The 12,166-nt window shown below is 55.6% G+C and overlaps 1 protein-coding gene across 1 annotated transcript; it reads left to right on the forward strand.

The window, feature by feature from the left end:
- The first annotated feature begins 6,885 nt into the window (after positions 1–6,885).
- Positions 6,886–10,583, forward strand: LOC101519562 (CD209 antigen-like protein C). Its single transcript, XM_012929970.2, has 7 exons — positions 6,886–7,009; positions 7,104–7,190; positions 8,023–8,109; positions 8,359–8,445; positions 8,726–8,877; positions 9,434–9,543; positions 10,421–10,583. The coding sequence occupies exons 1-7, from the start codon at positions 6,970–6,972 to the stop codon at positions 10,569–10,571; spliced, it is 714 nt and encodes a 237-aa protein (XP_012785424.2). The 5' UTR covers positions 6,886–6,969; the 3' UTR covers positions 10,572–10,583.
- Positions 10,584–12,166: the final 1,583 nt, after the last annotated feature.

The raw sequence follows: 12,166 nt of genomic DNA on the forward strand, positions 1-12,166 counted from the left end.
AGACCAGCAAGTGATGGGGACCTGGACGGCCAGCCAGACAATGCCTGAGCCTTTTGTCCTGGGCTCCCCAGGGCATGGGGGCTGAGGAGGCTACGGGGAAGAGTTAATTTAGGGCTTGCCAGGATACCCTTAGAAAGGTCACACCCACCCACTTAGTTTGTGGGGGTCTTTGCAGCTGGTGCCAGGTGGATAAAAATCGAACTCACTTGACCCCCTCTTTTGCTACTGAGTTCACACACAAGATGGTTTTATTCTGGGGAACACTTTGATTCCATTTTTATAAGCACCCGTAGGGGAAACATCCAACACATGTCTCTTGGAAGACACGTTCGCTTCCAAACTGTGTTTTGGACCATGGGATTCCTGGACCACTCTTCTGTGTGGTTTGCTGCAACTGTATCTGAAGCTCATGAGTTTTCATTTTGGATTGGTCGGTAGAAATCATTTTTAGCCGCAACGCTTTTCTTGGAGCTGTGTCTGAAGGGAGCTGTTGGTGCATGAATGTGACCTTTGAAAAATCGCTGTTTTTAAAATATGTATCTATTTGTTGAATGATTGAGAGAGACGAGGGAGAGGTGGACGGTCATCCAGGACGGTGGGACTCGAAACCTGGGTTGAATGAAATGGAGGAGGAGCCAAGAGAAGGCGTGGCTCGGATGGCCAATGGAAGGGAGGGATCAGAAAAGGGCGGGGCCATATATATACATATGTATGTATATATACAGAGAGAGAGAGAGAGAGCATGTATCTTCCATCCACAGGTTCACTTCTCAAATGAGTGCAATAGCCAGGGTTGGGTCAGACTGAAGCTGGGAGCCAGAAGCTCCATCCGGGTCTTCCACTTGGTACAGGGCCCGAGTACTTGGGTCTAACCTGCCGCTTTTCCCAGAAACGTTAGCAGGGAGCTGGAAGGAAAGTGGAGCAGCTGGGACACACACTGGCACCCGCATGGAATATTGATGTCACAGGTAGTGGCTTTACCCCGTTGTAGTGCCACACCAGTCCCCCTTCCCCACTGCCCTCCAAAGACCCCCTTTTTGATATGGGGGTGCATGTGCCCCGAGGAGTGTCTGAGCCACGCGGCCCAATGCCCACCCCTCAACTTGACTTTTCTTTGACTCTGCATTTACCGGAGGGCTGTACCTCTCTGATTGAATCCTAGGGTTCCTGCCACGTTGAGGGCTGGGAGTTTCTGCTTGCTTGTTGTCTGTGGTGGGTGGGACACAAGCGCTTGGAGGTCCATCTGCCCTGCCATGGTGCCCTGTCGCTCCTGGGCATCTGAGGGACTAGCCTCAGGCGACCCAGATGACAGACACCCAGCCACATCCTGGCCTCAGCTGTCAATCAGCCTCCACGGAGCAAGACCAGCTGTTCCAGTTTTGTTATTATTAATTTTTAAAATTATTATTGCTGAGTAAGAGACCAACCCAGAATTGCATGGCATGAAGACAGGGAGCGTTTGTAATCCAATTCCCAGGCTGCGGGTGGAGCAGCAGCGTGGTCGGGACGTGGAGAGGGCGTGGCCAGGCTCCAGGACTTTGTAAGGCTTAAATAGGGCCAACGCCTCTCACCCTTTCAGAGTTTAGAAGCACATCACCCGAGCGTAGCAGGTGTTGTCCGGGAGCAGAAGCGGCTGATTCTTCCAGATGTTTTGTAATTGCTTAGTTTTTTTTTTTTCAAACTTGAAAGGGAGAGAGGGAGGAAGAGAAAGAGAGAGTACCTTCCACTTCCAATCCCAGCTCTGTGCCTCTTGCCCTAACCCAGCCTTGGCGGTTGCAGGCATCTGGGGGGAGTGAACAGGCATGCGGAGCTTAGCCTCTGTGATGATGATAATAATAATAATAATAATAATAATAATAATAACAACAACAATAGAGCCCAACTACTCCGGGGTGCATTCCCTGCTTAGGGCTCAGACCAGATAGGCCAGGTTCATCCTAGGGTGGACCAGAGCATGTGGAGAACGGGCAGTGGCCAGTGAGGACCGTCGAGAAGCCAGAAGTGGAGCCTCAGGAGATCCTGCGAGGTGGGGCGCCAGCGGGATTGGATCAGAGGAGACACATCGCCCCCGTCCCAGCCCCCCAGCCCCGGCCCAGGGGAGCTTCTCCCTGAGCTGTCCAGGGAAGGGTGCAGGCGGCAGTGACCCACAGCCGTTTCCTGGACGTTGGGTGCCCCCTGCAGGACCGAGGGAAGTGCCTCGGGGCCCCTGGAGCGCATCAGCTGTGCCCTGGAGGGAAGGCTCAGCTGTTCCACGTCGGGGCATCAGAGGGCGCAGCAGCCCGTGCACCAGCCCTGGCTCTTACCAGTGTTCAGTGTGTGCCTGTGTCCCAGCCAGCATGCCGGTGACTGCGAGTGACCAGGGCTCAGTGTGTGTGTGTCCCCTAGGGACTGTGAGTGACCAAGGCTCAGTGTGGGAGTCCCAGCCAGCACCCCAGGCACTGCACGTGGCCCAGGCTCAGTGTGGGAGCCCCAGCCTCAGTACCCCAGGGACTGCACGTGACTCTCAGAACATGGAGAGGGTAGGGGGCCGAGAGGGGGCATCAAGCCAGGCTCATGCAGTTGAGCTGGTTTGAGATTCTGGTTTCTGGCTCTCTCCTGGCCCAGACCTGGACCTTGGCAGAAAGCTTCTGGGTTGGGGTGTAGGGCGGGCAGAGGCCCAGGGGTATGCTAACATTCTGTAAAGCTTGCTGTTTTGTGTGCGCACAGTTTAGAACAAAACCACACCCCCACCACCAAAACACAAAACAGCAAACAGCAACAATAAAACAAGCCAGAAAAGTTTGATGTTGAATTACCGTCAGCTTTTGGTGAATTGATAGGATTCTGAGAAATGTAGATTCTATCAGATCTTACCTCCTTCTCCGACTCCCCCCACCCCTGACCCCATTGATTTTTCTAGAAAGGCAGGTTTTGTTCACCATTTCGCTGGCATTTCCTTTCTATTTTCATTTTTTCCCCCCTGGATGCTGAAACTGTCTTTGCTGTGGTCGGGGGAAGCATCTCATGCCAGCTGCTGTGCCCCAGGCAGGCAGCCCTCTTACCAGCTGCTGGCTGGCTGCTTTCTCTCCCTTCCCGGCCTGGCTGGAGGTTCGTGGGGTTGCGGGTCACCACTCTGGCACCAGCTCGTAAGTGGAGACCAGTTGGTATTGAGGAACCCTAGCTGGGTGTTCTGGGTGTGGGTTGCTGCGCTGGGTGCCATGGACCTCATTCTGTAGCTGAATGGAAATGCACATTTGAGGCACACACCTCCACACTCACACAGACACACACAAGACACGCGTGTGGCCATTCACACACGCATACCTGCATAAGCCTACAGGTGCCGGGTTGGAGACACTCAACTTGCGAACACACACGCGTTCCAACAGGTGCACGGAAACACACAAGATGTACATGTAGCGGGCCCGGCGGCTTGGCCTAGCGGCTAAAGTCCTCGCCTTGAAAGCCCCGGGATCCCATATGGGCGCCGGTTCTAATCCCGGCAGCTCCACTTCCCATCCAGCTCCCTGCTTGTGGCCTGGGAAAGCAGTCGAGGACGGCCCAGTGCATTGGGATCCTGCACCCGCGTGGGAGACCCGGAAGAGGTTCCAGGTTCCCGGCTTCGGATCGGCGCAGCACCGGCCCGTTGCGGCTCACTTGGGGAGTGAATCATCGGATGGAAGATCTTCCTCTCTGTCTCTCCTCCTCTCTGTATATCTGGCTGTAATAAAAAATGAATAAATCTTTAAAAAAAAAAGTTGTACATGTAGCACACACGAAAACACACAGGCGTCTCAGACCTGAGTCCACATACCCAAACACATGTTATCACATCAACGTGCTGATGTGGGCGTGTCAGTGCACATACAGCCTAAACCCAAGCAGCACACACACACACACACACACACACACACACACGCACTTATACGTGCACTCCCCCCACATGTGTGCAGGATGAACACGCCCCTCCCTGTGTCTTAATGTATATGTTCAGAAATATGAATTGGCATGACACCTCCCATCCAATGTTTCTTTCTTCCTTTCTTTCTTTCTTTCTTTTCTTTCTTTCTTTTGGTAAGATTTTATTTATTTTTATTGGAAACTCAGATATACATAGAGGAGAGACAGGGAGGAAGATCCTCCATCCCCAAAGTGGTCGCAATGCCCAAGAGCTGCGCCGATCCGAAGCCAGGAGCCAAGAGCTTCTTCCAGGTCTCCCACACGGGCTCAGGGTCCTAAGGCTCTGGGCCGTCTTTGACTGCTTTTCCAAGCCACAAGCAGGGAGCTGGATGGGAAGTGGAGCTGCCGGGATTAGAACCGGCGCCCATATGGGACCCTAACACATTCAAGGTGAGGACTTTAACTGCTAGGCCACCATGCTGGGGCCCGGCTCACAGTTTTGAAGGCAGCAAGTTCAAGATCTCTTGGTCGGCCTCCTGGTGGCGGAGTGAACCAGGCGAGTCTACCCACGGGGGATCCCACACTCACCCCGACCCAACACTCTGCCTTTCCAATTCATGACTTTTTTTTTTTAAGATTTATTTATTTATTTACTTTATTGGAAAGTCAGATTTACAAGAGAAGCAGAGATAAAGAGAAAGGTCTTCCTTCCACTGTTTCAGTCCCCTAAGTGGCCACAGTGGCTGGAGCTGAGCTGATCTGAAGCCAGGAGCCAGGAGCTTCTTCCAGGTCTCCCACACAGGTGCAGGGTCCTGAGGCTTTGGGTTGTCCTCTATTGCTTTCCCGGGCCACATGCACGGAGCTTGAAGGCAAGTGGAGCAGCCGGGATACAAACCCACAACCATATGGCATTCCCCACACATGTAAGATGAGGACTTTAGCCACTAGGCTACCGTTCAGGGCCCCAATCCATGAATGTTTAAGCAAAGACCACACGGCAGAACATGGGGTGCCTTCGGTGACTGATGGGGGCTGTTGCATCTGTGAGTGTTTGCATCCAGGTCTCCGCTTGATGCCTGCAGCTGCCCGGGGCCGGGCCAGGCCAGGAGTTCAGAGGTCCATCTGGAGCCCCTCCCCAGCAGGAAATCAGGAGTTTCAAGCCTGATTCCATTGGCATTTCCATGTGGACTTCCAGAAAATCCGGGCTCCTTCCTGTGTTCCGGGAACTACAGGTGATAGGGCTGGGACATTCTGTGTTCTGCTAACGACCCCCCGCAAGCCCAGTCGGGGGTGTCGTTTCCTCCCTGAAGATAAAATATTGACTTCCCTTTCCTTGTACACAGGGTCTTGTGATCCGACCCGAGCCTGGTGCCTGCCTGTTCCAATCCTAGGCCTTCCAGTCCCACCCCATAGCTTTCATTTCCTGCGAAAAAGTTTGTTTTCACTTCCTGATCTTTGCATTCCCTACTATCCCATCTGTTCTCTGCTCCTACAGTTCATCCGTCAGTCTCCTCCTCCTCCTCCTCCTCCTCCAGGAAGTTGCCCAGGATTTCTTCCAGGGTCTGTCTGCCCCCTTTGACTTGAGAATAACCCTGGTATGGTGAGATTTGTGTTAGAATCCTGACACAGTGAGTGTCCAGGGCCCGGATATTACCCAACTCGTTGGTGGACACACAGGGCCACTGAGTGAAGCGTGGCTCTTTGTGTGGCTCATCTCCTGTGTTACACAGAGATGCAGCCGTGGTTCCAGTACTGCTACCTTTACCCTCATCTCCCTTGGCCTTGGTCCTCTCAAGTGCTCGGGCACCTGCCACTCATACGGGCAACCCGGATGGAGGTCCCACACCCCGGCCAGCTCCAACCTGTCCAAGGCATTTGTGGAGTGAGCCAGAGATCTCTCTCTCTCTCTCTCTCTGTCTCTCTATCTGTACTCTTCCATGCAAATAAATAATCTTTTTAAAAAAAAAAAATAAAAAGGAGACCAAGGCCTCTTTGATTATGATATAAGTTTTCTAAAGATTTATGTATTTTCACTAGAAAGGCAAATCCACAGAGAGAAGACAGAGACAGAGAGAAAGATCTTCCATCTGCTGGTTCACTCCCCATATGGTGACAATGGCTAGAGCTGAACTGATCTGAAACCAGGAGCCAGGAGCCTCTTCTGGGTCTCCCACGCGGGTGCAGGGTCCCAAGGCTTTGGGCCGTCCTCGACTGCTTTCCCAGGCCACAAGCAGGGAGCTGGGTGGGAAGTGGAGCTGCCGGGATTAGAAGCGGCACCCCTATGATATCCCAGCACTTGATGGGGAAGATTTGCCCACTGAGCCATCATGCCGGGCCGCAGGCATTCTTTTGAAGAATGTCCCCATGTGTCTCTTGACTCTTGCCAACTTTCAACTTGTGTAACCTTTGGCCAGTGACCAGAAGCGCAGGTGACAGAGCCAATGAAAGTTTACAAGCTGTTAGCCAAGTGCCTGGCTGTGGCACTCCCAGGAGTTCTAGCACACGATGTGGCAACTTGGACCTGAATGCCAAGGTCAACAGCAGCTCTGACCATAACCAAGGGCATCAGCAAATCCAGGCAGCCAGGCCTGGAGGTCGGGAAGGCTGGAATTGCCGGGAAGATGGGGATGCCGTCTTCCACCAGCCCTTCCTCTGGTCTGGCCAGGGAGGCAGTGCGGAGGTGCAGGAACGCACGGTGCTGGCTTCACCATCAAGGGATCTCACAGAACCTCTCTGGGGGTGATTGTACCTTGGGTGGCGTCTGCTTGCCCTGCCTCTAGTCCTGGAACATGCATAGGGTCCTGTAGCTGAGCGTCTGCCCCTCCCCCAGCCTCTCCCTCTCCCCTCTTCCAGCCTCTCCCCTCCTCCAGACCTCTCCCCCACCTTTTCCCTCCTCCCCCAGCCTCTCCCCAACCTCTCCCTCCTTCCCCTAGTCTCTCCCCCACGCATTTCCCTCAGCCTCCTCCCACCCTTGGGTCTCTCTCACAGCTGCTGCTGGGCTGCCTGTTCCTCTTCCTGAGTGACAATAAATTCACGAGCCAGCAGCAGGGCCAGACGATCCTTACGGGGCGGTGAGGTCTGCTGACGGACATGTTCAAGGCCACGAGGGAGCGGTCGCTGGGCCCCGTGGGTGAGGCTGGGGGTGCAGCTCGGGGGGTGGGGTCCGGGAAGTCCTGGGCATGGCTAGCTGGGGTGGCAGCCAACCTGGGGCTCTGTCTATCCAGAGGAGGATGATCTCCTCTCCGGTGAGCACGCAGACGCCCCGAGGGACTTGGAGCTGGAAAGAGTGGAAGGTGTCACGACACTCGCAGGTATAGCAGTAGGCAGGGGAATGCGCAGAGACATGACAGGCCAGGGGAGAGGAGGTTGGGAGTACTGGGCGGTTGGTGCCAGGAGCAGGACCTGTGGGTGCTGAGGGCCTGAACCCTGGGCCCTAGGAGGTGGGGCTAAGGCCTGGACTCCTGGGTGCTGGGGGCTGGACCCCTGGGTGCTAGGAAATGGGCTGGGTATTGGACACCTGGGAATTGGGACTGGACCCCTGGATGCTAGAAAATGGGCTGGGTATTGGACACCTGGGAATTGGGGTTGGACCCTTGGATGCTTGGAGCTGGGGGCTGGGGTCCTTGACTCCTGAGTGCTGGGAGATGGGTTTGGGGATGGGGACCGTGGGTTCCTGGGAGCAGGGAGGTAAGGATTTAGGGGCCTGACGCCTAGGTGCTGGGAGGAGTGGTTGGGGGCTGGAAGCCTGGATCCCTGGGTGCTGGGAGGTTGGGGGCTTGGGACCTGGACCCCTGGATGCTGGGAGGTGGGGCTGGGTGTTGGGAGGTTGGAGCCTGGTCCCCTGGGTGCTGAGGGCCTGAACCCTGGGTCCTAGGAGGTGGGGCTAAGGCCTGGACTCCTGGGTGCTGGGTGCTGGGAGGTGGGGCTGGGGACCTGGAAGCCTGGGTGCTGGGAGGTAGGGCTGGGGCATGACCCCTGGGTGCTGGGAGGTTGGAGCCTGGATCCCTGGGTGCTGGGAGGAGTGGTAGGTGGGGCTGGGGACCTGGACCCCTGGGTGCTGGGAGGTGGGGCTGGGCTGCCTGTCCCCAGACCAGCAGCAGGCAGACACTCAGTGGCATGGAGCGCCTCTCCCCTCCCCCGCAGGCCATCTCAGGAGTCACCTGTCCCTGGTGCTGCAGCTGCTGTGCCTCTTGCTGTGTGCTGTGCTGCTGGTAGCCATCCTGGCTCAAGGTCAGGGACAGGTCCGGCAGATCCCGGACTCCGTGTTCTTGCCCTGGGCTGAGGACTGAGGCTGGGAGAGGAATGTGGCAACGGGGCGGGAGGCTCCTAGGCGACCCTCGCAGGGTCTGGTGCAGCGGTGAGGAGGGCCTGTGAGTCACACAGTCCTCCCCAGGAGTGCGTTTTCTTCATTCTCCTTCTGAAAGGACAGGTCCCGACCCACACTAAGTGCATAATCATTGTTTCTTCTTTTCCTGGAAGTCTCCAAGGTTCCCAGCTGTCATCGACAGGCGCCGTCCAAGACGGAAGAGATACATCAGGATCTGATGCAGCTGAAGGCAGGACTGGGTGAGTTCAGTACCTGGTCGACAGGCTGTGGGGCTCTGAGCCTTGAACTTCCCTCTGTGAAATGGGAACACAGGACACTCGGAGTCCACAGGAGGCCGTGGATACAGTATGCGCTCCACAAAGCCAAGTCTACTTCCTTCTGCTCTGAGTTCTACAGTGATGGCTGGGTCCTGCTGGGTCCTGCTGGACTGGAGACGGGTGTGGAAGGAGCAGTGGACGTTGGCGGGGGAGAGCGGTCCCAGCCTGTCCTACCTTTTGCTGCCCTCCTCCCTCCCCACAGCCAACCTGTGCCGCCCCTGTCCCTGGGACTGGACTTTCTTCCAGGGACACTGCTACTTCTTCTCCAAGTCCCAGCGGAACTGGCACGACTCCGTGTTGGCCTGCCAGGACGTGGGGGCGCAGCTGGTCATTGTCAGAAGCGATGAGGAGCAGGTTTGCTGGGCAAGGGTAGCGGGGGAGGTGAGCATGTGTTCTGGCCGTGGGTTTTCAGGGTCGAGGCGGGGGGGAATGACAGAGTGGAGTTTTTGAGTGGGGGTGGTTTCCCACGGTGTTTGGTTGGGGGATGGCTAGAGGGGCGGGACAGGCCTGAAGAGGTCCCAGGCACCTTACAAGGGGCCCCAGGAGAACTGCCCAAAAGCCCAAGATCGGGGGGTTCGCAGGTGCATGGAAGGGCTGTGCCTTTGCCTATTTCCCTGCTGTAAACATTCCCAGGGGAGCTGCTGCCAGCTGCGACAAGAGGTGTTCCCTCTGTTGTGACTTGGCCAGGAGGCTGCCTGTGCACACTTTGTATGCAAATAAGGAGACAGATACATCCGCACATGCGCGCCTGTCAAACGCCCTTAGCCTCCGTCTCCGGACAGATGAGGGTTCCACCGTAGGCAGATCTTCCTGCTGGGGTTTGGGGAGGTGGAGAACCTTTAAGGCAGTGACATGAGCGTCGAGTGTCAGAGCTGCCCAGCCAAAATCTCCTTTTGCCCTCTCCCCCCAGTCCTTCCTGCAGCTGAACGCCAAGTCCAGAGGCCCCACCTGGATGGGACTTTCAGACCTCAAAAAGGAGGGCACGTGGCACTGGGTAGATGGTTCGCCGCTCATGCTCAGGTGGGCTTGGCTGAGAGGAAGGAGGCTTGGGGATCACCCTGAGCTATTTCTACAAACTCTGCCCCCACCGCCTGCGTGCCTGGGTCCTCACCACCGGTTTTTATTTTTCCGAGTTCAGAACATGCTGTCCAATGCTGAAGCAGGTGTGTGTCTCACTGCACACTGAAAGCTGCAGGGGGCGCTCTTGGCCTTGGCAGTGGTTGCAAAGAGTGTAAGATTTATTTGTTTGAAAAGTAGATCAGCCTCGTAGGGGAGCTAAGCCTCTATTTGCAGCGCAAGCATCCCATGTGGGCGCTGGTTCTAATCCCGGCTGCTCCACTTCCCATCCAGCTCCCTACGTGTGGCCTGGGAAAGCAGTGGAGGACGGCCCAAAGCCTTGGGACCCTGCATCATGTGGGAGACCCGGAAGCAGCACCCAGATGGGTACAGGGGAGATCTTCTAGTCGCATTAGCAGGGAGCTGGATGGGAAGTGCAGCAGCCGGGACTTGAACCAGTGCCCTCATGTGGGATGCTGACGCTGCAGATGGCGGCTTTACCTGCTACACCAAATGGCTGCCCTGCACCCCCAACACAGTTTATTGGTGGAAAATCTGGGGTACAGGGAGGCCAAACACTCAGGATATAGTTGGGATCAATGGCAGTAGAGTACATATGGCAGCACACGTGCCCACAGTAAGACCCCTGGACCAGGTTGGAGGAAGAGGGTGGACGATGGAGGCGGGGGGGGTTTGCTTTCTCAGGGAGCGTGAGGTGGCGCGGTCAGGGGAGCGTGACACATGCGTGCATGCCTCACAGGTCCTGCAGGGCCACCACTCTGACCCGGGGTTCAGCAGCTGGGCTGGGCTGGAAGCTCATGTTCTGTCATGGACCTTGTAGCTTCATGCAATACTGGAGCCCCGGGGAACCCAACAACAACCAGGAGGAAGACTGTGGCGAGTTCAAGGACAACGGTTGGAATGATGAGCAGTGCTCCAAGGACAAGTTCTGGGTGTGCAAGCAACCCATGGCCCCCTGCGAAGCTGCCTGAAGATGGGCCCTCCCCCTCACTCCATCCCCCACTCCACCAGGCTGGGCCGCTTACCAAGGCCTTGCTTGCCACCCCCCTCCTCCCGACCCCCTAGTCACATGTGCTGGGATTGTACCATCGCACCATCGGTGGCCCTGCAGGCCTGCGTGGCTTCCGTCCTGCCTTGGGCTTCCAGGCTGTGGCCCTGGCACCCTCTTGGAGCTAAATAAAGTGAGCCACTGTGGGGAAGACTCCAGGCCCGGGGTGTTCTGTTCTGGCTCTTTCTTCCTCGGTGAGGTTGCCACGTGTACCTGCTGTCACTTGCTCCCCGCCCCTCTTCCACACGGGGACCTCATCCCGCAGGCTGGGGGCATCCCAGTGAAGGAGCTGAGTGCATCTGAGGACAAGGGAGCGATTCACAAGCCAGGAAAGCCAGGAACACCTGGGCTTGTGTCTAACCTTGGAACACCAACAGGCAAACCAAAACCCACAGAGCTATGTACCTCCCTCTGGTTAAAAAAAGCAGAAGCAAGCGTCTCAACCTCAATGCTATCTCTCCTTATGCTTGCCTTGAGTTGTAAATAACAAACCAAAGCACATCAAGACGCTGTGTTCATGTCTTCTCTCTCACTTTTTTTTTTTTTTTAGTGTTACTAAAATAAGAATAAGTATTCTAAGAATTGCTAACTTCGGGCCCAGCGGCATGGCCTAGCGGCTGAGGTCCTTGCCTTGAACACGCCGGGATCCCATATGGGCGCTGGTTCTAATCCCGGCAGCTCCACTTCCCATCCAGCTCCCTGCTTGTGGCCTGGGAAAGCAGTGGAGGATGGCCCAAAGCCTTGGGACTCTGCACCTGTGTGGGAGACCCGGAGGAAGTTCCTGGCTTCTGCCTTCGGATCGGTGCAGCACCGGCCGTTGCGGCTCACTTGGGGAGTGGATCATCGGACGGAGGATCTTCCTCTCTGTCTCTCCTCCTCCCTGTATATCTGACTTTCCAATTAAAAATTAAATAAATTTTTTTAAAAAGAACTGCTAGCTTCACATAAGAATTAATGAAAGCAAAAAAAAAAAAAAAAAGAATTAATGAAAGCCGTTGTGTGACATCTGTGTTCTTTTGGGGACATAAAAGTCTCTGTATTCTCAAAGGGCGTCATCCTGAAAGCGTGGATGATGGCCGTGGTGTAGAATCATAAGATTGTCTCTCCGTTAAGCTTTTTCTAGTTGTCTGTCCGATGAATCCTGACACCCGAGGATGATTCTCTCAGTAATGCGCTGGGGTTCGAATCCCAGCTCCAGCCCCTGGCTCTAGCTCCCGCGTCATGCACACCCTGGAAGGTAGCAGGTGACAGCTTAAATCCTTGCATCTCTGCCCCCCCCGCCCCGGGGAGGGTGAGCTCCTGGCGTTGGACCACAGTCCTAGGCGTGTTGCAGGTGTGTGGGGAGTAAGCCAGCAGGTGGGAGATTTTATGCTCTCTCTCTCTCTCTCTCTCTCTCTCTCTCTCTCGGGTCATAGGAATAAATAAATCTGTATTTACAACTTGTCCCCGATTCCTGGATGGCAGTAATGTCCTCTGTTGTTACAGGTGAATGTAGCGACAGGTGACTCAGGGCAGGGC

This window comes from Ochotona princeps, chromosome 33 (assembly GCF_030435755.1).
Source record: "Ochotona princeps isolate mOchPri1 chromosome 33, mOchPri1.hap1, whole genome shotgun sequence".
NCBI lineage: Eukaryota > Metazoa > Chordata > Mammalia > Lagomorpha > Ochotonidae > Ochotona > Ochotona princeps.

Coding starts and splice junctions, on each gene's coding strand:
- LOC101519562 (XM_012929970.2), top strand. CDS start 6,970: ATGTTCAAGGCCACGAGGGAGCGGTCGCTGGGCCCCGTGG. Junction 7,010..7,103: donor GCGGTCGCTGGGCCCCGTGG/GTGAGGCTGGGG, acceptor CTGTCTATCCAG/AGGAGGATGATCTCCTCTCC. Junction 8,110..8,358: donor GGTAGCCATCCTGGCTCAAG/GTCAGGGACAGG, acceptor TTTTCCTGGAAG/TCTCCAAGGTTCCCAGCTGT.